The sequence below is a fragment of the Trachypithecus francoisi genome, unplaced genomic scaffold (assembly GCF_009764315.1).
Source record: "Trachypithecus francoisi isolate TF-2019V2 unplaced genomic scaffold, Tfra_2.0 Lachesis_group9, whole genome shotgun sequence".
NCBI lineage: Eukaryota > Metazoa > Chordata > Mammalia > Primates > Cercopithecidae > Trachypithecus > Trachypithecus francoisi.
Window position 1 is genome coordinate 55,704,209 of NW_022681474.1, and position 26,168 is coordinate 55,730,376.

At 37.4% G+C, this 26,168-nt stretch overlaps 1 protein-coding gene across 10 annotated transcripts in view; it reads left to right on the plus strand.

The window, feature by feature from the left end:
• Window positions 1–26,042, plus strand: part of ZFAND4 (zinc finger AN1-type containing 4) — a 62,791-nt gene extending 36,749 nt beyond the window's left edge. For 8 of the 10 annotated variants that reach the window (XM_033208566.1, XM_033208569.1, XM_033208562.1 and 5 more), the window contains 5 exons: window positions 3,444–3,591; window positions 15,199–16,350; window positions 17,362–17,416; window positions 23,381–23,501; window positions 25,052–26,042. In XM_033208566.1, the coding sequence (XP_033064457.1) occupies window positions 3,444–3,591; window positions 15,199–16,350; window positions 17,362–17,416; window positions 23,381–23,501; window positions 25,052–25,187 (1,612 nt within the window). In that variant the 3' untranslated portion in view covers window positions 25,188–26,042. Of the gene's footprint in view, window positions 1–3,443; window positions 3,592–15,198; window positions 16,351–17,361; window positions 17,417–23,380; window positions 23,890–25,051 lie in introns of those variants that run through there. The other 2 variants (XR_004436438.1, XM_033208567.1) reach the window with 2 other exon arrangements.
• The last annotated feature ends 126 nt before the right edge of the window (window positions 26,043–26,168 follow it).

Below are 26,168 nucleotides of genomic sequence, written 5' to 3' on the forward strand. Positions count from 1 at the left end.
TTTTTTTTTTGAGACGGAGTCTTGCTCTGTTGCCCAGGCTGGAGTACAGTGGGGCTATCTTGGCTCACTGCAACCTCCACTTCCCAAATGGAAGCGATTCTCCTGCCTCAGCCTCCCGAGTAGCTGGAACTACAGGCACATGCCACCACACCTGGCTAATTTTTTTGTAGTTTTAGTAGAGACGGGGTTTCACCGTGTTAGCTGGGATGATCTCGATCTCCTGTCCTGGTGATCTGCCCGCCTCGGTCCCCCAAAGTGCTGGGATTATAGGCGTGAGCCACTGCGCCTGGCCTGGGATTTTTTAAAGCAGAAAGATAAGGAGACAGGTAAATTGTGAAAGTTAAAAGAGGTCTTGGCTTTGGGATGTACAGATTTCATGTTTGAATAATATTACATTTGCCCATCTTGTATCCTTTAATCCTATCATTAAATCAAAAGATTTAAATATGATATTTAAATATAAAGAAAGCCATTTCAGATTAAATTTATAAATTACCATGTTAACCTAATCTAGTTACATTTTTCATCTGAAAAAAATTTGTGATTGGCTTCTAACTCATCTCATGAATCTATACTTCATGGGAGAAAACACAATAATGTGGTTCTTTGAAAAAAAAGGTGAACTTAAAAGTGCTTTTATGCTCTAAAATGAGTCCAGTGATTTATCATTATTGTTCTTTTATATATGTATATAATACATATTATATATATAAAAGATATATATGTATATATGTGTGTGTATATGTATATATTCCATGAGAGAATAGGTCTTTTCATGACAGTAATGTTGAATCAGAAACTTTTTTCAGTATTCAATAAAGATACTGAAAATGCCACAGGGTAACTCAGAAGTATTTAAGATTAAAATATTGCAAAGTAACTGAGAATAGTGTATACTTGAGTTATTCCTTCTAACTCCACAGGGTGAAATGACAAAAATCTTCATGCACCCTTCCTCTTCAGGTATTGTGTAGTTGGCCTTGAGACAAAAGCCTTCACACAGTAGAAGTTCTGGCACTCATTTGGGTGCACAAGCATGATGCAGTAAGGCCTGTCATTTGGTGCCTGGGGAAGCAAGGAGTGGTAGTAGGAAGAATCAGCTTGGGAACCAGACACATGGGGGATTTGAATCTTAGGTCTGCTGTCGATAGCTTTCTGATCTTGTGCCAAATCACTTAACCTCTCTCACCTGGAGTTTCTTCATTAGTAAAATCAGCTATAATATCTACCTTATGTAGTTTTGTGAGAATTAGGAATAATGTGTGGGAAGTGCCTGGCAGAGCAGGCATTCAGTAAATGGCAGGCAGTGTTATTACTTCAGTGTTGTACTTGTGTTGGTTATCATACTGTGGTAGCCATGCTGTAGTAGGTAACTGTGACTTTCACAAGTCAAGCATCACAGACTGAATTGGTTGTGGAGACCAGTCCTACATTCTTCCTTCTGATGCTACCCATGCGTGTAGTGCGTGTAATTAACTCACAGTTTCAGAGCATTTCATGTTTCACCATATAAAATGTAGGAATGGGGCTGTCTACTCTCTTTTTTGCCCTTGTGTGGCGATAATATGTGCTTCAGAAACATCCTATTAAGGCTATCCTAAATTGTTTCCATTTCTTACAACCATATAAAATGGGAAATTTTATTAACCCTCATACTTCCATAGTGTGGATAACCTAGTTTTCCTATAAGTAAATCTGCATAAAAACTAATATGTATTCTTATTCTGCTTTCTTTAACGTTTTAATCATTCTCCAAATGTGCTGAGCTTGTATTTTATCAAATCCTTGCCATTCTAATTTTCCCATTATAGAAAAGATAAATTAAATTTCAAAATCTTTGTGTTCAGTTCATCAAACATTTATTGGCTATGTGCCAAGCGCTGTGCCTGGAGCAGACTAAGAAGATAAAATCTAATATCTGCTTTCAACTTGCTTACATATGGGGGAATAAGGGGCAAAACAAACATGTAAATATAAATATGAGAATAGTGTGATACATCATTATGCAATCAAAGAGGAAGGGTTCCAAATATTAATTACATTGAAATATGAATAACATCACTGTGGTTGATCAGTAATTAAAATGTTTAACCTGTTTAATAGCTTGTATCATGACTTGACTGGATGTCTTTTTTCTTGTTAAAATCTATGCTATTCTAGGTTTTTACATTTTCAAACATACTTAGACAAATTTTAAGTTGTTTCTACTTAAGAAAATTTATTAGCTGGGTGCAGTGGCTCACACCTGTAATCCCAGCACTTTGGGAGGCCGAGGTAGGTGGATCACGAGGTCAGGAGATCAAGACTGTCCTGGCTAACACGGTGAAACCCTGTCTCTACTAAAAATACAAAAAATTAGCCAGGTGTGGTGGCACACACCTGTAGTCCCAGCTACTCGGGAGGCTGAGGCAGGAGAATCGCTTGAACCTGGGAGACAGAGGTTGCAGTGAGCCGAAATTGCGCCCTGCAGTCCAGCCTGGTGACAGAGTAAGACTCCATCTAAAAAAAAAAAAAAAGTATCTATCTCTCTCTCTCTCTCTATATATATACACACACACACACACATACATACACACATATATATATATTTGCTTTTTAAGAATATTCTTAAGAATAGAAAGTGATGACACCTGTGCATGAATTCTTTTTTTTTTTTTTTAAGTGAGAATCCCCTCAGGATGACTAAAAATCTGTACTTCTCTCCCGTGCCAATTTTTTAAAAATTCTGATTCATGGAAATCTCATCAACCTGTTGTCTGGGTTGTACAATTATCAGCCTTGCCTGATAAAATGAAATCAGACATTCTCAGGGAAATGGATTTTGCTCTTTGGGAATGATATAACAGGTGCCAAAACATCTTCATTTATGATATGCTGAATTCGGAGAAGCTCAGCTATACTAGATTTTCAGTAATGCTAGATCATAATATTTATTCCCATTTCATTTTTTCTTTTAAGAAGTACATTATTTGAAATATATTTTCCTTGCATTGACATTTACATTGACAAAATGGAAGTAGTGTTTTATCATTAGTAACTTCTATAGATTGCTGTTTCATATAGAGCATTTTTTTTTTTTTTTTTTTTTTTTGAGACGGAGTCTAGCTCTGTCGCCCAGGCTGGAGTGCAGTGGCGCGATCTCGGCTCACTGCAAGCTCCGCCTCCTGGGTTTACGCCATTCTCCTGCCTCAGCCTCCCGAGTAGCTGGGACTACAGGCGCCCGCCATCTCGCCCGGCTAGTTTTTTGTATTTTTTAGTAGAGACGGGGTTTCACCGTGTAGACCAGGATGGTCTCGATCTCCTGACCTCATGATCCACCCGTCTCGGCCTCCCAAAGTGCTGGGATTACAGGCTTGAGCCACCGCGCCCGGCCTCATATAGAGCATTTTTAGTCACTGAGCAGGTATCAGAAAAATTTCAAGTAGTTATTGTTTTCTTTTCAGTGGTGGTTCTGTGTATAGTTCGGATACAGATGAGGATGAAGAAACTGAGCCTTCTTCTACTGGGCAACAGATAATTGAAAATTCAATAACTATGAATAAGATGAAGCTGCTGAAGGCTAAGATGAAGAATATGAATCTCAGCAAAAAGGTGAAGCTGTTGGCATTTGGCCAGGCTTATGTCTCTCTTACCCCTGCAGGGCACTCAGCAATGAGGTCTGTTGGTCATTGTGAAAATATTTTAAAGTATTATTCCTTTCAGGTTTCTGGCCTCAGTTATTTATTAAACTTCTAAAAGGGATAAATTTTTTTTTTAGATTAGAAGCACACCTGAAGGGATTATACTGCACTTAATATAATTCATCATTTTAAAGATCATTCTGGGTCTAAGAAGGATAAAAAAAGAGAGCTTAATCTTTTTTTTTTTTTTTTTTTTTTTTGAGACGGAGTCTCGCTCTGTGGCCCAGGCTGGAGTGCAGTGGCGCGATCTCGGCTCACTGCAAGTTCCGCCTCCCGGGTTTACGCCATTCTCCTGCCTCAGCCTCCCGAGTAGCTGGGACTACAGGCGCCCGCCATCTCGCCCGGCTAGTTTTTTATATTTTTTTAGTAGAGACGGGGTTTCACCGTGTAGACCAGGATAGTCTCTATCTCCTGACCTCGTGATCCACCCGTCTCGGCCTCCCAAAGTGCTGGGATTACAGGCTTGAGCCACCGCGCCCGGCCGAGAGCTTAATCTTAACCTTGCAATAATTACTTTTTAAAAATATGTTAATAGTTATTTATTATGGATAAAGATATCTACTATTTAGTAGATAGTGCCAGTTTTCTAAAGTGATTGAACCGTTTACATTCTTTACAACAGTGAATGAGAGTTGCCGTTTTCCCATATTCTTCCCAGTATTTGGCATGGTCCTTTGTAATTTTTGTAATTCTGCTTTGTAGTGGCACCACATTGTGGTTTTAATTGCATTTCTCTGATGAGACCTGGAAGGTTGAGCACCTTTCATATGTTTATTGGGCATTTGGATACGCTTTTTAATAAAACACCTATATTTTTCCATTTTTCTATTGGGTTGTATGTTTTTTGTTACAGAATTTTTTTGGAGTTTTATATATATTCTAGATAAAAGTCCTTTGTTTCATATTACCACTTTATTGCTTTCCTTTTTACTCTATTAATGGTTCCCTTCCTTTTCATATATAATAAAATTCAAAAATCTTTAATATACCACATGATGAATTTTTACATTTATATACACTCATGTAGACACAACCCAAATTAAAATAGGACCTTTCACTCCAGAATGTTACCTCATAATATTTCCCAGTTAATATCTACCTTTTCCCACTCTCAGAAATAACTACTATTCTTACATCTATTACCATAAATACGTTTTTCCTATTCCTGAAATTTATATAAATGGAATCATAGAGAATATGGTCTGGTTTCTTTTGTTCAACATATTTGTTTGATTTATCCATGTGGTTGCATGTATCAGTTAATTCTTTTTTATTGTTGTATACTATTGTACTATGTGATTGATTTACCTCAATTTGCTTCTCTCTTTTCCTTTTGATGGACATCTGAGTTGTCTCTAGCTTTTGGCTTTTATCAATAAACCTGCTTTGAATATTCTCATACATTCTTTGGTGGACATATGCGCTTGTTTCTTTGGAGCATATACCTAGCAATGGACTTTCAGAGTCAGAGGAAAGATATGTGTTTAACTTTAGTATTATGCCAAACAATTTTGCCAAGCATTTGAACCAATTTACACTCTTACCAGCAATGTGAGAGTTCTAGTTTATGCCACATTCTTGCCAACACTTGATATTGTCAGTCCTTTTAATTTTAACCATTCTGGTGACTGTGTAAATGGTTTTCATTTATATTTCTCTAATGAGGAATAATGCTGACTTTTCATGTGATTATTGACCATTAAGATATTTTTTTGTGTGAAGTGCCTGTTCAAGTCTTTTGTTTATTTTTAAATTGAGTTCTCTGCCTTTTGCTTATTGATTTCTAGGCATTTTTGTATACTGTGGATACAAGTCCTTTGTCAGATATATGGGTTGCAGATATTTCTAACACTCTTTGGTGACTTGTTCTTTTAGTTTCTTACTCTTTTGGTGAATGTTTTTAATTCTATTCTAATTTATCAGTTTTGCTTTTGTTTTTTTTTTTTTTGAGACGGAGTCTCACCCTCTTGCCCAGGCTGGAGTGCAGTGGTGCGATCCCTGCTCACTGCAACCTCCACCTCCCAGGTTCAAGCAATACTCCTGCCCCAGCCTCCCGAGTAGCTGGGATTACAGGCGCGTGCCTCCGCGCCTGACTGATTTTTGTATTTTTAGTAGAGACGGGGTTTCACCTTGTTGGTCAGGCTGGTCGCGAACTTTTGACCTCGTGATCCACCCGCCTCGGCCTCCCAAAATGCTGAGTTACAGGCGTGAGCCACTGTGCCCAGTTTGCTTTTGTGATTATCATTTTTGATAACCTTTTCATGAAATATTTTCCTACCACAGGTCTTAAAGCTTTATGATTGTTTTTCTCTCACTTAGGTTTAGTCCAGCTGAATTATTATTATTTTTTTTTTTGAGACGGAGTCTTGCTCTGTCACCAGGCTGGACTGCAGTGGCACAATCTTGGCCTACTGCAACCTCCACCTCCTTGGTTCAAGCAGTTCTTCTGCCTCAACCTCCTGAGTAGCTGGGACTACAGACATGTGCCACCATGCCTGGCTACTTTTGTATTTTTAGTAGGGATGGGGTTTTGCCATGTTGGCCAGGCTGGTCTTGAACTCCTGACCTCAGGTAGTCCTCCCGCCTTGGCTTCCCAAAGTGTTGGGATTACAGTCGTGAGCCACGCGCCCAGCTGAAATTTTTTTGATATAATGTAAAGTGGGGTAAAGATCTTTTTTTTTTTTGTTTCAGTTGGAGAACAATTGACCTAGCTCTATTAAGAAAAAAAATCCTTTCTTTACAGTCCTAAATGTTTATGCACCTAATAATAGAACTTCAAAATACATGAAGCAAAATCTACAAAGAAATAAACAAATACTTTTGTTCAAAGATTCCTACATCCCATTCTCAAGAATCGATGGAACAGATAGAAAATCAGTGGATTTAGGAGACTTGAAAAACAATATCAGCCTACTTGACCCAACTGCCATTTACAGTATACTCTACCCAAAACAGCAGAGTACACATTTCTTTTTAAGTGCATGTAGAACATTTACCAGGGTAAACCATATTGTGTGCCATAAAACAGGTTCAATTTTCTTTTCTTTTCTTTTCTTTTCTTTTTTTTTTTTTTTTGAGACAGAATCTTGCTCTGTCCTCCAGACTGAAGGTCAGTGGCACAATCTTGGCTCACTACAATCTCCACCTCCTAGGTTGAAGCGATTGTCTTGCTTCAGCCTCCCGAGTAGCTGGGACTACAGGCTCATGCCACCACGCCTGGCTAATTTTTTGTATTTTTAGTAGAGACGGGGTTTCATCATGTTGGTCAGATTGGTCTTGAACTCCTGACCTCAAGCAATCCTCCTGTCTCGGCCTTCCAAAGTGCTGGGATTACAGGTATGAGTCACTGCGCCCAGACCAGTTTCAAATAAATTATAAAAGATTCCAAATAATACAAAAATGCACTCTGATTACAATGGAATAAAATTGGAAATCAGTAATAGATATGTGGAAAACTGTCTGATATTTGAAAATAATACACTTCTAAGTAACTGATAGTCAAAAAGTCCAAAGAGAAATAAGAATTATTTTACACTGAATAAAAATGTTCTGATACTGTGATGAATTGATTTTTTAAAAATATGAAATATTCTTGCATTGTTAGAATAAACCATTCTTGGTTGTGATGTATTTTCCTTTTCATTTCTTTAGATTTAAATTATTAATATTTTCTTTAGGATTTTTGCATTAAGATTTTGTTCATGAGAGAAATTTTGATCTATATTTTTATTTCTTTTCCAATATACAGTAAGGTTGAAAGAATTTTACCATGAGCATTTATTTATCTAATACCTAGATTCTACTATTAAAATTTTTAAAATTTTGTTTAATTGTGGTAAAATACATATGACATAAAATTATCTTGACCATCTTAAGTGTACACACAGTTCAGTAATGTTAAGTGTATAACACGTTGTTGTGCAACCAATCACCAGAAGTTTTTTATCTTATAAAATTGTCATAATGTGTCAGAATTTCCTTCTTTTCTAAGGCTGGATAATATTTCATTGTATGACTGTATACCATATTTTTTTAATCCATTTATTCCTCAGTGGACACTTGGTTTGCCCCCATCTTTTAGGGCTATTGTGAATAATGGTGCTGTGAACATAAGTATACAGATATCTCTGTGAGACCCTACTTTCAGTGTTTTCTTTTAGTAGTTTCATAGTTTCAGATCTTAGAGTTAAGTCTTTAGTCCATTTAGATTTGATTTTTGTATATGGTGAAAAATAAGGGGTCTAATTTCATTCTTCTGCATGTGGATCCAGTTTTCCCAACATCATTTATTGAAGAGACTATCCTTTTCTCAGTGTATGTTCTTGGTACCTTTATCAAAAATAAGTTCACTGTGGGTCTGTGGACTTGTTTCTGGGTTCTCTATTCTGTTCCACTGGTTGTGCATCTATGGTCATGTCAGTACCATGCTGTTTTGATTACTGTAGCTCTGTAGTATAATTTAAAGTCAGATAATTGCGATTCCTCCAGTTCTGTTCTTTTTGCTTAGATGGCTTTGACTATTCTGTGTCTTTTGTGGTTCCATGTAAATTTTAGGATTATTTTTTCTGTTTCTGTGAAAAATGTCATTGATATTTTGAAAGAGATTATGTTGAATTTGTAGATTGCTTTGGGCAGTATGGACATTTTAACAATATTAATTCTTCCAACTCATAAACATGGAATATTTTTTCATTTTTTTGTGTCCTCCAATGTTTAATAGCTTTCATTATAGAGATCTTTCACTTCTTTAGATAAGTTTATTCCTAGGTATTTTATTTTACTTTATTTGTAGCTATTGCAAATGAGATTACTTTCTTGATTTTTCTAGATTATTCACTGTTGGCATATAGAAATGCTACTGCGTTTTATACGTTGATTTTGTATCCTGCAACTTTACTGAATGTGTTTATCAGTTCTAATCGTTTTTTGGTGGAGTCTTTTGGTTTTTCCAAATAGAAGATCATATTATCTGCAATCAAGGATAATTTGACTTCCTTTTTTCAAATTTGTATGCCCTTTATTTCTTTCTCGTCTGATTTCTCCAGGTAGGACTTCTAGTACTAGTGCTTCCATTTAGGGTTCCTGATGATATTTTCTCTCAGCATTTGTCCGAAAACTTATTTTTACCTTTTCAATTTTGAGAAATGTTTAATTCTTTTTTTTTTTTGAGATGGAGTCTTGCTCTGTTGTCCAGGCTGGAGTGCAGTGGCGTGGTCTCGGCTCACTGCAACCTCTTCCTCCCAGGTTCAAGCGATTCTCCTGCCTCAGCTTCCCGAGTACCTGGGACTACAGGCATATGCCACCATGCCCAACTAATTTTTGTTTTTTTAATAGAGATAGGGTTTCATCATGTTGGCCAGGATGGTTTTGATCTCTTGATCCCGTGATCTGCCTGCCTCAGCCTCCCAAAGTGCTGGGATTACAGGCGTGAGCCACTATACCTGGCTGAGAAATGTTTAATTATTTAGAAATGTTATAAGACTAGATTCATCAATTAATATTTTCCCACATTTGCTTTCTGTTTGGATTTTTTTTTAGCTGATCTATTTGCGAGTTATCATGACACTTCCCCCAAATACTTTATTTAGCATGTGTCTCCTAAGAATAAGTGCCACCTTTTACATGATTATGATACAGTTACCATACTCATTTATGATTGATACATATTATGTCATCTATATTCATATTTCTCAGGTCTTAATAATGTGCATAATAGCATTTTATATTGTTTTTGATCTGGGATCCAATCAAGAACGATGCATTGCATTTCATTGTAATGTTTTCATCGTTTCTAAGCCTTATTTGGACATTCATGTAAAATATTTTTGAAGAATGTAAATCAGTTGTTTTGTAAAATATTCTTCAATTTGGAGATTTGGCTGTTTCATTATGATTAGATGGAAGTTGAACATTTTTGGTAGGATACTCACAGATGATTTATTCTCAGTGCAACACATCAGAAGGCACATAATGTTAATTTGTAGTAGTTTCTTTTTCTTTTTCTTTTTTTAAAGAAAATTTGCAATTTTAGTTGGTGTTTCCTCATTAGTCCACGAGTAGTTTAATATAGTTTGAAAATGTTCTGGTGGTAGAGGCTTTTTGGTTTTTCTTTTTCTTTTTCTTTTTCTTTTTTTTTTTTAAGAGGTGGGAGTCTTACTATGTTACTGAACTCCTGGGATCAAGGGATCCTCCAATTTCAGCCTCCCACATGGCTAGGACTATGTGTGCAGAACCATGCCGTGCTTGATTTTTCATTGTTTTTAATTTCTAGTTTTATTGCTTGGAACTCAGAGAATATTGTTTGTATTTCTACTTTATAGCATTTTATTCTTTGGGATCTAATAGCACTTTTCATGAATATATACCTCAGAAGACAGTTTATTCTCTATCGTAAAGGTAAAAGTTCGCTAGATATTTATAAGATAGACCTTATTGATTGAACTTGTGCCATGTTGGTGTGCTGCACCCATCAACTCGTCAGCACCCATCAGTTCATCATTTATATCAGGTATAACTCCCAATGCAATCCCTCCCCCCTCCCCCCTCCCCACGATAGGCCCCAGTGTATGATGTTCCCCTTCCCGAGTCCAAGTGATCTCATTGTTCAGTTCCCACCTATGAGTGAGAACATGCGGTGTTTGGTTTTCTCTTCTTGTGATAGTTTGCTAAGAATGATGGTTTCCAGCTGCATCCATGTCCCTACAAAGGACGCAAACTCATCCTTTTTTATGGCTGCATAGTATTCCATGGTGTATATGTGCCACATTTTCTTAATCCAGTCTGTCACAGATGGACATTTGGGTTGATTCCAAGTCTTTGCTATTGTGAATAGTGCTGCAATAAACATACGTGTGCATGTGTCTTTGTAGTAGAATATTTATAATCCTTTGGGTATATACCCAGTAGTGGGATGGCTGGGTCATATGGTACATCTAGTTCTAGATCCTTAAGGAATTGCCATACTGTTTTCCATAATGGTTGAACTAGTTTACAATCCCACCAACAGTGTAAAAGTGTTCCTATTTCTCCACATCCTCTCCAACACCTGTTGTTTCCTGACTTCTTAATGATTGCCATTCTAACTGGTGTGAGATGGTATCTCATTGTGGTTTTGATTTGCATTTCTCTGATGGCGACTGATGATGAGCATTTTTTCATGTGTCTGTTGGCTGTATGAATGTCTTCTTTTGAGAAATGTCTGTTCATATCCTTTCCCCACTTTTTGATGGGGTTGTTTGTTTTTTTCTTGTATATTTGTTTGAGTTCTTGGTAGATTCTGGATATTAGCCCTTTGTCAGATGAGTAGGTTGCAAAAATTTTCTCCCATTCTGTAGGTTGCCTGTTGACTCTGATGGTAGTTTCTTTTGCTGTGCAAAAGCTCTTTAGTTTAATTAGATCCCATGTGTCAGTTTTGGCTTTTGCTGCCGTTGCTTTTGGTGTTTTAGACATGAAGTCCTTGCCCATGCCTATGTCCTGAATGGTACTACCTAGATTTTCTTCTAGGGTTTTTATGGTATTAGGTCTAACATTTAAGTCTCTAATCCATCTTGAATTAATCTTCGTATAAGGGGGTTTTTTCTTTTTTAGTACTTTGTTTTTTTTGGTTTATTTTCGTTTTTGGAACTTTTTTTTTTTTTTTTGAGATGGAGTCTCGCTCTGTCGCCCAGGCTGGAGTGCAGTGGCGCGATCTCGGCCCACTGCAAGCTCCGCCTCACAGGTTCACGCCATTCTCCCGCCTCAGCCTCCAGAGTAGTTGGACTACAGGCGCCCGCCACCGTGCCCAGCTGATTTTTTTGTATTTTTAGTAGAGACAGGGTTTCACCGTGTTAGCCAGGATGGTCTCGATCTCCTGAACTGGTGATCTGCCCATCTCGGCCTCCCAGAGTGCTGGGATTATAGACGTGAGCCACCGCACCCGGCCTTTGGAGCTTATTTTTTACGTAAGTTAGAACGTCGTTGTCGTCGTCGTTTTTTTTTTGTTTTTTGTTTTAGAGACAGGGTCTTGCGGTGTCACCCAGGCTGGGGTGCCATAGCCTGAGCTCACTGCAGCCTCCAACTCCTGGGCTCAAGTGACCTTCCTGCCTCAGCGGCATGAGATACCCTGCCTGCCCTGTTAGAACTTCTATGTCTAATATACAACCACCTTCTCTCTTATCCTTTTACATTCTTTATTTTTATTCTTTTGGCTGTTTTCATACCTTTCTTCAGTATTCTTTCTTAAATGTTCAGTAGAATTCTAGTCCTCTGTGGGCACCTTGTAATTTAGTCTTCATTTCTGAGATGATTTTGTTTTCTGCAGAGTATTTCTGGGTTTGCTCACCTCTCATTTCATATCTTCCTATTACTTTTATCCATTCTGCCTTGAGTTTTTGCATTTGTGATTTGATGAGATTTTAAAAAATATCTGCAAATACTAACTTAAAGATACTTAATTTAAGTTGGGATATTGTGATGTAGTTTTCTTTTGTTTCATTGTTTTAAGGAGAATTTTCATTAGCTCAAATGTCTGATTCTCATTTTCTGTTTTATTTTTATAGCAACTTTACATGGATTTGGTCTGCCTTTTTCTGTTTATTTTCTAACTGTATTTTCCATAATTTTATTTACTTAGATGAGTATTAACAGTTATATATTAATACACAGAAGCGAGGATTTTGTATAGGGAAGTTTCTTATTTCAAGAGCACTCTCTTCCTTTGGTGTAGTGAAATGCAGGTTTTTAAAATCAATGACACACTTTTGAGATGGGGTCTTGCTCTGTCACCCAGGCTGGGGTGTAATACGTGGCATGATCTTGACTCATTGCAACCTCTGCCTCCTGAGCTCAAGCTATCCTCCCACCTCAACCTCCCAAGTAGCTGGGACCACAGGCTCCTGCCACTATGTCCAGCTAATTTTTTTGTATTATTGGTAGAGATGGGTTTTTGTCATGTTTTCCAGGCTGGTCTTGAACTCCTGAGCTCAAGCGATCTTTCCAGCTTGGCCTCCCAAAGTGCTGGAGTTATGGGTGTGAGCCACCATGCCTGGCCCAAATCAATGACACTCTTATTGGAGGGCAGTGTCAGTATGTTTTCTAAGTTATGATTCACTATTGTTTTTGTAGGATCCTTACTTTCCCTTTCCTGCTTCTTTCTTTACTTTTACTATCAAAGTCTCAATGGGTGCCTTTTCCTTTCAATTTACCCCTTCTGCCTCCAAAAGTGATGCCTTCTTGAAGGTACCTCCTTTATCCTGAACAACTTTAAGGCGGGGTGTGTTGGCTCACGCCTATAATCCCAGAACTTTGGGAGGCCAAGGCAGGAGGATCACTTGAATCCAGGAGTTTGAGACCAGCCTATCAACATAGGGAGACCCCGTCTCTACAAAAAATACAAAAATTAGCTGGGCGTGGTGATGTGTGTCTGTAGTCCCAGCTACTCAGAGGATCAATTGACCCTGGGAGGGCAAGGCTGCAGTGAGCCATTATTGTCCACTGCACTCTAGCCTGGGTAACAGAGCCAGACCCTGTCTCAAAAAATACACATAAAAATAAAGTCAATTCCTTTTAATTTCTCAGTAACGTGTGTTTGATATCCCATATCTTAGTCCTATTTTTAGTATCTTCATAATCAAGTGGGATTTTTGTCTTTTGTGGATTTTTCTTTGTTCCATCAGCTGTAGGTTATGCAAACCTCTCCTTTTCTTTCTTTTTCACTCCCCCCCTTTTTTAAATTTTATTTTGGTGAAGCTCTTACTCTTGCCTGTCTCTCACCACAGGCATAGGCTTTGCAGATGAGTTTCTCGGATTGGGAAATATTTTGAAGTTCATATTATATGTCTCCCAGTTTTTCTGAGGCATGGGTTATGAGTGATTTTATTTGTGTATGCTGTTGATATGTGTAGTTTTTCTGGATCATGGAGAAACTCAGTTTTAGGCAGCTGTCATTAATTTTGACAGCTCAGATGTCATATCCTTCATTTTTGAAGAATTTTTTGCTAGATAAAGAATTGCAGATTGGGCCAGGCGTGGTGGCTCACACCGTAATCCCAGCACTTTGGGAGGCCAAGATGGGTGAATCACCTGAGGTCAGGAGTTCGAGACCAGCCTGGTCAACCTAGAGAAACCCCATCTCTACTAAAAATACAAAAATTAGCTGGACATAGTGGCGGGTGCCTGTAATCCCAGCTACTCAGGAGGCTGAGGCAGGAGAATTGCTTGAACCCGGGAGACGGAGGTTGCAGTGAGCTGAGATTATGCCATTGCACTCCAGCCTGGACGACAGAGTGAAACTCTATCTCCAGGATAAAAGCATCTACAGGAGCCAGCTCATCTTTCTAAGGTTCTTCTTTCTTAGCTCCTCTGATTTTTCTTGCCTCAGTTGGTATCCACTGAAGTCTCCAGCTCTTCTTATATTTTCATATATTTTATATTTTCTATAAGTGGGAGCATTGGTATGTCATAAGATATTCCATCCCATCCTCATGCCTGCTTGCTACCATTTTTGCTTACTTTTAAGAGCTGAGATTTCTTATGTTTAGTTCTCAACTTTATTCATAAGATCTTGAAGCTTTATGGTACTTTTATTAAAATCTACTGTGCCAGAGGGCCCCAGGACCCACCCCAGGTGTGATGGTTTGATAGGAAGATTCACAGGACTGTAGTATGTTGTTGTATATAGTTGTACCTATTGCTAAGATTTATTACAGCAAAAAGATACAAGGCAAAACCAGCAAATGTAAAAGGTGCATAGAGCCACGTCTGGAGGAAACCAGGTACAAGCTTCCTAGAGTCCTCTTTCAGTGGAGTCTCATGAGATGTGCTTAGTCCTCTATCAATGAGTCATGACAACATATGTGAAATGTTGTTTACCAGGGAGGCTCATTAGAGACTCTGTGCCCAGGGATTTTACTGGGCCTCTTCATGTAGGCACCCTCTGCCTAGCGTTTGCAGTTCAGACTCCCAGAAGGAAAGCAAGTGTTCAGCATGAACTGTATTATTGCATAAATAGTTTGGCACAATGAGCCACTCTTATCAGTTAGGTTCATGGGAACCCTCCTGAAATAGATGTTCCCGGAAGCCAGCCAGAGGCCAGTGTTGCCAGCAAGTCTTTTCAAGGATAGCAGTTTAGGCCTTTTAACTCTTTCTTTCTTTCTTTTTTTTTTTAGGGTTGATAACTTTTTTTCTGTATACCAATCCAATGAAACATAGTAGGAAAAATTGTTGGAGATCTAAAATAGGTCAGCAATGTCATATCTAATATAATCAGTTCATTTTCTTTATAGTAAAACTCTGAGAAACAGTAGTAAGCAAAATAGAACAAAATTATTTTTCTTTAATATTACTGGAAAAGTATACTCAGTGAAGGAAAATAGCATCTTCCCTACCATAATCTTAAGATTTTATTCTTCTTAAACATTTTAAATTGAGATAGTAAAAGTGCCAGTATGTTATGGTAAGTAACGTTTTCTTCCTTCACTAATTTTTGTTAATGGGCAGAGAAAACGACTGTATAAAGAAACTGTATATTCATTCCTTTTAGCCTAAGAAAGCTGTCAAGATAAAACCTCACCCACCTATAGCTCCTCGACCTTCTAGTGGTTCCACTGCACCATCTTGCCACCGATTGTTAAGGGTCCTCCCCAACATTGGTCAATCTTGTTTACCTGCTTTTGGGAATGCATATCTGCCCGAAATCTCTAGGAATGGAATTTCAAGTTTGGCAACTCAACTCCCTGCTGAGAGATCCATATCTTCTATCACTGGTGAATTTCTTAAGGAAAATAATAGCTGGGAGAATAACACACTGTCTCACTCCAGTAGCAACGTCAAACTACCTCCTCAGATACCCCATTTGGAGTTGGGAAATGACCAGGAGCTTGCTGACTCTGTTCTCCATCTTGGATCATCCCTGCCTACGCAGACAAAACACTTTTTAGGAAACTTGCCATCTAGTAATGAGGACACTGTCTTACCTTCAGAAGAATGTGTAATCGAAGAATCACTTCTACCTGAAGTGGGCTCACTGGCTTCATTTGCAGATGGAAATGCTGATGAGCAGAGCAGCGGCTTAGAAGATGCATGCAAAGTGAATCCGGAGTTGTCACTCACTAATGCTGATAAAGGATTGAAAGCTCCAGAGCAGCATCTTAAGCATGTTGCGGGAGTGCTGAGTGGGGAATCAGTAGAGACTTCAGTTCTTAACTACCGGGAATTAAGTCCTTACAAGAATAGACTCTTGTCACCTCTTCGCTGTTCTGCACCAATGTCGCTACATAATTCTCTGGTGAAACCACAGAGACAGTCCAAATGTTTTGAATTTGGGAAACTACAGCCTTCTTCTCGGTCACTGGATGTTCAAAACATAACTGATTGTTCTTCCTCTAGGACTCTTCGCTTTCAGGGTGTTAAAGTTGATTCACCTGGGAAAAGATCTGATGTTATTTCCAAAGTTGAGGCTCGGGATATCACAGAAATGGCTAACAAGGCTTCCAAAGAGCCTGTTGATTGTGTAAATAATATCAGTTTTCTTCCTTCACTGGCCCGGAGCACAAGCAGAGATAGATTACAGAGCACACGTGGGGCAGGCAGGCTTCAGACCTCTGGAATTGGGCTGTCTACAAACCTCCAGCATTTTCAGGAAGAAAACCTTAGGAAAAGTTCTCCCCAGTTAGAACATCCAGAAGTTTTTTTGGTCAGTATTTTCCTTTCAACATGGTCTAGTAGTTATGCTTGTAGTGATCCAACTTACTTAAAGTTTGGTTTTTGTTTACATAAATAAGGAAGGCTAAAATTAGATTTTTTCATAAGTTTATCTGAGAATGTTTCTTTAATTTGTATAAAATCTTCTTGATGGTTGAATTTTGAATGCTGTTTTAGTCCTGAAATGAGAATAGTAATTTGAACATAAATTAATGTAAACAGTTTATCAGATATGTATGTATATGTTGAACTCCTCGAACTCCTGGGCTCAAGCAATCCTCCTGCTTTAGCCTCCTGAGTAGCTGGGAATATAGGGACATGCCAATACACCAATATTTTTAAATACATATTAAAAATATGTATTTTTAAATGCTAAATCTTTTTAATGTTTTTTTCCATCCCAAGTAAGAACTTTTTATTTGAGTCATCAAATTTTACTCTCTCTCTCCCTTTTTTTTTTTTCTTTTTGAGACAGGGTCTCATTCTGTCACCCAGGCTGGAGCACATTGGCATAATCATGGTTCACTGCAGCCTTGACCTCCCGGGCTCAAGCAATCCTCCCACCTCAGTCTCTCGAGTCACTGAGACTACAGGCGCATGCCACCATGCCTGATTAACTTTTATATTCTTTGTAGAGATGGGGTTTCACCATGTTGCCCAGGCTGCTCTCAAATTCCTGGAACACAGTGGTGCAATCATAGCTCACTGCAGCTGCGATGTCCTAGGCTCAAGTGATCCTCTTACCTCAGCCTCCCAAAGTGCTGGGATTATAGGCTTGAGTCACCACACCCAGCAAATTTTACCCTCTTAAAGATAAATAATAAGCATGATATTGCTAGATGTGGAATCAGGTTCTGAGTTAATTTAATTAAACAAAAATTGGATTAAATAATTTAAAATGAAAGCCCAACAGCATGTTAGTGATAAAATACAAGTATTTCATGTTTGTTGATCATTTCTGTTCTTCATTGACCTCTATAGATGTTTTGTGTTTTAATTGTAGTCTACCCATGGTGTTGGAATGAATGGAAATAATGCAGCAACAGGGAAAAGTGTAGGTAAGCTACAGATAATTTTGAAAACAATATAAGGCTGATAATTACATAATTATGCATCCGGTTGAATTTTCAAAGAGAAATGGGAAGAACCTTCTCTGTGGCATGTAAAGAGTAAATTCTCTCCCTAAATGTTTTTTCCAATTAAGAAAATAATTACGAGAACGGACTGTAGGACACATATAAAGAACAAAACAAAAATTGAAATGGAAATATCTTGTCTTGGAAGAGGTGTCATCTATGTCAAAAACCCACAAGATTATTGAAGAATGAACATGTAGTTCCCAACCACCTTAGTTACTGGCCACTCTACAGCCATGTGGGTTTTGAAGAATTACCCTAGAAAGATGTCTTTCAACATCATGGCCAAACATCAGAGGTGGTGGTAAGAATCTCTTTTTGATGATCTGGTCATTTCTGGATAAAAGAAAGGGACCGTCTCTAGGGCCAGCCCTTTCCACGGCATACTAGTAGAAGTGACTATAACATTAGCACTTCTTTCTACCAATATAGACAAACATTAAAGATGCACCGGCTGGTCCTTATTTTCAAGGAGGAAGGAAACCATCTTTTTAAATGTTTTAATACCCAGACCAGGGATGGGAAACTCGTTACCAAAGATGTGCCACCTTTGTAGCCCCAAGGTTTTAAAAGATATTTGTTATGGTTGTCATGTGAGTTTTATGTTTTTATTGAAGACATTTAGGGTTTGTTTTTCATTCCTATGTAAGGCCCAAGATTATAAAGTCATAGTCTATTTGCATATTTTTTCAATTCTTTTGTACTGTGGTAAAATAAACATAACATAAATTTTACTGTCATAACCATTTTTAAATATAAAGTTCAGTGACTTTCACATTGTTGGGGATCCATCACCACCATCTTTCTCCAGAACACTTTTCAAACTGAAACACTTTTCCCCCTCCCACCACCTTGGCAACCACCATTTCATTTCGTAATTCAATGATTTTTTAGGTACTCTAAGTACCTCATGTAAGTGGAATCATACAGTATTTGTCTTTTTATGACTGGCTTATTTCACTTATCAGAATGTTCTCAAGATTTACCCATGTAGTAGTACATATCAGAAATTTTTTTCTTTTGGGGGCTGATACTCTATTGTGCGTGTGTGTGTACACACACACACAATATACACATACACACAGAGCACATTTTGCTTATCCATTCATCCATTAATAAACAGTTGTATTGCTTCCATGTTTTAGCTATTGTGAATAATGGTGCTGTGAACACTACTTTCAATGATTTAGAATATATACCCAGAATGAAATTGTGGGATCAGAAGGTATTTCTATTTTTAATTTTTTGAGGAACCATCATATTGTTTTCCACAGTTGCTGTACCATGTTTCATTCCATCAACAGTGCAAAAGGATTCTAATTTCTCCACATCCTTGGCAACACTTGTTATTTTCCTATTTTTTTGCTAGTAGCCATCCTAATGGGTGTGAGGTGATGTCACTGTGGTTTTGATTTGCATATCTGTGATGATTAGTGTTACTGATTATTGATTCCCTAATTAGTGAAGTTGATTTCCTAATGAGTAGTTTCATGTGCTTATTGGTCGTTTGTAGATCCTCTTTGGAGAAATGTCTTTTCATGTTTCCCCCCCAAACCCAAACTGTATCCAGCTTTATTAAAGATACTTTCCATAAACAATCATGGTATTTCAGGCAGGATGTGGACAGACAGTCGTTAACAGTATACAACAACTTTCAAACTCCCTTCTTCAGTGGAATACCAAAAATCAGAAAGCCACTATAAAACCCAATGAAATATCTGATGTTCTGAACAGGGGAAGTTTAGAGTGAGGGTTGACATTTCACATTTAGCATGTTGTTTAACAACTTTTCACAAGCCGACCCTGACTTTCAGGAAGTACAGTAAAAATGGCAGAATTTATCTGAAGATACACAATCTAGAAATGGAACCACTGCTTTTTTGACAGGTGCCATCTCAGTGGCATCACTGGAATGTCCAGAATGCCTGACACATTAGGAAATCCAGTTTGTTTATTTTCTCCTTTTGTTACCTGTGCCTTTGGTGTCATATCCAAGAAATCACCACCAAATCCAGTATCATGAAGCTTTTCCCCTAATTTTTCTTCTAGAAGTTTTATAGTTTTAGGTCTTATGTTTAGGACTTTGATCCATTTTGAGTTAATTGTTATATAGAGTGTAAGGTAAGGGTTCCACTTCATTCTTTTGCATGTGAACATCCCATTTTCTTACTAACTTTTGTTGAAACACTATCCTTCTTCGTTGAATGGTCTTGGCACCCGTATTGAAAGTCATTTGATCATGTATATGAGGATTTGTTTCTGAACTCTCTACTCATTGGTCTGTGTGTCTGTTTTATGCCAGTATCACATTGTTTTCATTACTGTAATTTATTGACTTTTAATGTTATAGTTGTTGTTTTTCCTTGACACATAACTCTGTCCTGCCCTAACACACAGCTAATCTTCTTGGAAATTTGCATTACACCCATCCCTACTCACTCAGCTCTAGTTCAGTCTTCAGTGATGGTTCACGTCTCGCTTGCTACTCTTCTGAAACTGCTATTGCTGTGGTCACTGACGATCTCCATAATTTCAAATCCATTGGATGCCTCCGTATCTTTATCTTGCTTGATTTTTGTGTCCTTCATTCTTGAAATAGTTTTCTTTTTTGTTGTTGTTGTTATTCTAGGCTATCACATTGTTATAAATTCTTTCTTTTGTTTTAATCTTTTTTTAACCTCAGTTTTCTTCTGTCCTTTTTTTTTTAACCAGCCCTCTGCTTGTCACCAGATACATGCTCTTTTTGTTTGATTTCATTTAGGTTTGAAGTATCAGCTGCTAGCTGCAGTAGAGCTGTGTAACTTGCTTCCATTTTCTCTCACCATAATAACTATCATTCTGAATTATCTAGAAGAGTCTGTATACATTTTGATGCAAATTTCATTTAATTGACCTCCTAGATTCCTCCATTGGTCCTCTCTTCTTTTCACTATAAGGTTTCCCTTGGAAACTGTATCAATTATTGTAGTTTTAGCCATTGATTTTAGGCAGATGACTACCAACCTTGCGTCTGAAACACTAATTTATTACTTTTTGCTGCCTTTCTGTTGGGTCAGTTTTTGTAGATTCTGTTAGATGTTAGATCAAATATGAGACTAGGAAATGGCAAACAAGTGCATTACCTCAAGTACCTTTCATCTTGTTCTGAAAAGCAACTCTTCCCATCAATATGATTTTATGGATTTTTTTCTTTATTCATCTGTTCAGTACACGTTTGAGAGAAGGCGTCAGAGAGGAGTTGATAAATTGATGATGTCTTACAGGACAAGTCAAATGCTACTGGGTTGACAGGTAGAGTTTATTTTAGAAGAGATTGCAGATGTAGAAGGACTTGGTACCTCCTTCAGGGTGGGTTTGGCATGGTAAATTACGATGTCTCTGGATAGTTAGAAAGGCATTGTATTGGACATAATAATACCTTAAATGCTAGTCCAAGGAATTTATATTTTTCCTGTTTATAGTGGGGAATCAATATGTTTAGTGATGGTTCCTAGCACACAGTAGTTGACTAATAGTTTTCTCTGAATGGTAGAAGGATGTATGGAAGCTGCTCTCATAGAATACTGTACTTATATTTTTGTGCTGCCTCATTACTGTCACTAATGTATTCTCTGTCTCTACACATTCACAAGGATTTTTTTTTTTTTTTTTTTTTGGCAGAGTCTCGCTCTGTTGCCTGGTTAGGCTAAAGTGCAGTGGCATGATCTCAGCTCACTGCAACCTCTTCCTCACGGGTTGAAACAATTCTTCTGCCTCAGCCTCCTCAGTAGCTGGGACTACAGACATGTGCTACCATGCCCAGCTAACTTTTGTATTTTTAGTAGAGACGGGGTTTTACCACGTTGGCCTGACTGGTCTCGAACTCCTGACCTCAGGTGATTTGCCAACCTTGGCCTCCCAAAGTGCTAGGATTAGAGGTGTGAGCCACTGTGCCCGGCCTCACAAGAGTTCTTGAATGAAAAAAAGTGTGGAGAATACTGAGTTAAGCATCCCCTAAGAAAAGAAAAAAATGAAAATGTGACTACAGTGAATTAAATTATCAGAGATTCTTCACCATTGTTTAAGGAAGAATATCCTAAGCCTGAATTTTAAAGATAGTTTCGAGTAGATAAACTTCCATTGGGCATCATGTAATATATGCCTTTCTTTGGTGTCCTGTGCAAGTGCAAGTAAATATCTTTTTACAAATATTTTAAATAATGGAATTACACCATCACCTTTGTGAGATGTTCTTGGTATCTCTAAGTGCACTTGAGAAAGAAAATGTTTATTAACTGAGTTGGTACCCAGGCACTATTAGGAGTCATTCCAGTTGTTTCAAATTTTGTTTCTAGTTTTGGCAAGATCTGGGAATGTATTTTAGACTGGTAATAAAGAAGATTTAATTTTCCCGGGCTTGTGTACAAATTACCTAATCTCTGTTGTGACAAAAGACATAGAACCAATTAATTGTAAATCCAATTTTTTGAACCCTTTAAGACATTTCAGACTTTTAGCTGCCAAATAAATACCAAACTTAGGCCCCCCAAACCTTTTTCAGTAGTGGAGAAAAGGTCCCAGCACTATTGACACTACCAGTTTTTACTCACTCCTTCCACTTGTTCTTGCATTTTTTCTTTGCCTCTTGCTTCTTAGCCTTTGAGTGACACCAAGCACATGTGTACTTATGCTGTTACTTTATCAACTATGGGCAGGAACTTTGAGTCTCTCTGCTTATGACTGGGGTTTGTTGGCATTTTGATCAGTTCTAAAAGACATTTCACTTAGTAATTAAAGAAATTGATTTGGCCTGGCACAGTGGCTCACACCTGTAATCCCAGCACTTTGGGAGGCCGAGATGGTCGGATCATGAGGTCAGGAGTTCAAGAGCAGAACAGACTGACCAAGATGGTGAAACCCCATCTCTACTAAAAATACAAAAAAATTAGCTGGGCATGGCAGCGCACACCTGTAGTCCCAGCTACTCGGGAGGCTGAGGCAGAAGAATCACTTGAACCTGGGAGGCGGAGCTTGCAGTGAGCCGAGATCTTGCTACTGCACTCCAGCCTGGGCAACAGAGCGAAACTGTCCCAAAGAAAAACAAAAAACAAAAAACAGATTTAATTCTTTCTTATGTAATAACAGATGTGCTCTTATTTTTAAGGTAAAAACTCAAGTTGATACAGTAGTACAGAATTCAGTAAATATTTTTGGAAAACTAGTAGTACTGTGAAATTGATCTGTGTACTGTGTTAGTTACTTTTATTAATATGACATTTTATGTAATTATAACATGCCTAAAACTTTCAGAGTGCTTTTTACATATGTGGACTGAACTGACCTTAAAGTGCTTATTAATCTAGAGAGAAAAATACATGTTCTATTATGTTAAAAATAAACATATTGAAGTTTTGAAAGAATAAATGACTTGCTCGTGGTTTGATGAACTTACTGTCTGTGGTGTAATAGGACTAAAAGGCATGTTTCATGATACTCTGGTACTCCTTTTTGGTGTGAACAAACAGAATATTTGTATTGCAATCATGTTCTCAGAGGATTCATCAAATATGATTTTGAAGCAGACATTTTTCTTTATTCTCCGTCAAAATTTGGTATACTTTATATAAACTGATTACCATTAGAAATAATCAGAAAAGTGGTGTGTGTATAAAAAGTTCTAAAAATATAAGTGCTAATCAGTGGAAACCTACCACATCTTAAAAAAAAATAGTTCCACTGCAACTTGACCTGTAGATTTTATAAATAATTTTAGATATAAAAATAGCACAAATTAATTTTTATGGCATAGATATTTACTTTGATAGGACTATGTTTTGGGTTTTGCTTAATAGTTTCATGTTTAGGATTTTATGCCTGTGTTAATCAAGATGTCCTTTCTCTAAACAGGAGAATGTACTACTCATCACTTCCCACCTGTGAAAGCCCCGCTTCAGACAAAGAAGAAAAAAACAAATCATTGTTTTCTTTGTGGAAAGAAAACAGGACTGGCTAGTAGCTACGAATGCAGGCAGGTTGGCCAGCTGGAGAAGCTGAGATGCTTTCTCTGTGATAACCCAGCTTGGGGATTATGCAAAATAAAATATTTAAATTGCCTATTTATAACATCATTAAGATGATGTTCAAATAGCTGTGTTCAATTGAACTTCTAATTGGCTGAAGTAAAGAACAAGTAGATAGCTCATGGGTTTCCAAAAGATAAAAACAGATCCTTCCTTGTCCTTTAAGTTAGGAGGCTTAAACTAATCTGAGAGTGTACCTTTTTTGTCTTATGGTGAACCTGCTTGGATTTTGTTTGAATAGCACCTTGGAAGAACCCTTGCCTGAATATTCTATTAAAAATTTAACAAAAAAATTAAAAGTTAATATAAAATAGATGAATAATATATTTCCAAAAATTATGAAATTTTTCTTTCCGTAATTATTTATTTCATTAGTATTGATGGATATCCTCCAAGGATGATATGTCATATTTTCTTGGATGTCAGCCCTTAGATTGAGGCTAGGCTTGAAAATAACTGCTGCTGCGGCCTTTTTTTTTTTTTCAGTACTGCGATCATAGCTCACTGGAGCCTTGATGTCTTGGGCTCAAGCGATCCCCCTGCCTCAGCCTCTCTAATAGCTAGGACTATAGGCATGTGCCATTATGCCTGGCTAATTTTTTAAATGTTTTGTAGAGACAGATCTCACTATATTGCCTAGGCTGGACTCAAACTCCTGGCCTCAACTGATCTTCTCACCTTGGCCTCCCAAAGTGCTGGAATTTCAGGTGTGAGCCGCCACCACACTCAGCCCAATCCCTGCCTTTTAGAGTGTATTCTGTTCAAATGAAAACAACTTATCTTGCTACTAGAGATATTCTTAAAAATTCTTTCATGGCATAGTTAGATTTTACTATTTTAATTTTATCATGAGACTGAATTTCTCAGAAATTCAGAATTCTTTGAGGTTTACTAGGTATAAGAGAAATGATGGGCATATTTATCGGCTTTTTGCAGTTTTACTACTGATAGAGTTCTACACCCTGTTTCATTCTTTTTTTTTTCTTCTTTTTGAGACTGAGTCTTGCTCTGTCACCAGGCTGGAGTGCAGTGGCATGATCTTGGCTTACTGCAACCTCCACCTCCTGGGTTCAAGCGATTCTCTTGCCTCAGCCTTCCAAGTAGCTGGACTACAGGTGCATGCCAGCACGCCCAGCTAATTTTTGTATTTTTAGTAGAGATGGGTTTTCACCATGTTGGTCAGGATGGCCTCGAGATCCACCCGCCTCGGCCTTCCAAAGTGCTGGGATTACAGGCATGAGCCACCGCACCTGGCCTACCCTGTTTCATTCTATAATGACTTCTTTATCATAAATTGTCATATTCATAGACAATTAACTTGTTCTTTTTGGGGGGTATTTATGTTTGTTTACGAATGAAAGGGACATGTCAGCAGTGAAACTGCTAAAAAGAACCAAAGGGCCCCTGTTGGACTACCTGAAGTCAAGCTCCTCTCTCCCAGAGAGATGAGCCTTTCATAGAAATACAACTATTCACGTAAACTTTTTTTGTGCTTTAGATGTGGAAACAACTTCTGTGCATCTCATCGTTATGCAGAAACTCATGGCTGTACCTATGATTACAAGAGTGCAGGGAGGAGATACTTGCACGAGGCAAATCCTGTGGTTAATGCACCAAAACTTCCAAAAATCTAACTCTTCCTCTACATCTTACTGTTCTGCCTGGGAATCGTATTATAATGACAGAAGAAATATTGTTTAGACTATTATTTTTGTTTGACTCTAAAAGATTTGCCTAATAACAAAAGCATACAATGCATACTGTTGGAGAACAAGAATGCTACTGTATTTTACATCTTTATTTCTTGGTGAAACAAAAGTTTTAAAAGTAGTTTTAAAAACTTTACAGTGGAATGATTTAGCTTTGTTATTGCATGTCTTGTGTTAAGTGTTTTATATATGATATTGCAGTTTTACTAGACAAATCTTCAAAAGATGCACTTGAGGAAACGAAATATTTCCTAAATAACCAGCCTTCCACATTGTACAGAATGAGCAGTCATGTAATGAATGGCTCTACTCAAATTGACCATATGGTTTTTTTTTTCTTTTTCTTTCTTTTCTTCTTCTTCTTCTTCTTCTTTTTTTTTTTTTTCAGAGGTGGGATGGGTGGAGATTTTTAAAAATTCCCATACATGAAAGTTTACTGGGTTTTTAGCAAGTTCCTTTTTACTTCAAGCTACTTTTTTAAAAAAGAACATTTTTCCAGTGTGGTTTTTAACAGATATATATTTCTTCCACATTCAGATTAGTATTCAGACATGTATCCATTCTAGAAAACACATAATGTTCATGATAGTGTATATTTTACTACTTTTTGAATGTTAATTTTAAAATAGAAGATGTCCCACTTGCCATTAAATATAGAAGCCAACTTTTTACCTTTTGAAAAATGGCTACATTTAAAACAAAATCTCACAGCTTGATTTTTCTTACTTGTTGAGAGCTATTACCAGGAGAAATTCAAATAAATATTCAATTTCATTATGAGTTTTATTATTTATTTATAATAGTTTTTCTTTTATAAATAATTTTTCTTTTATAAAATCATTTAATTAAATGAGTGATTTATTTTACGTGGATAAAATAACTATCAGTATAAAAGTATTCTTTTAG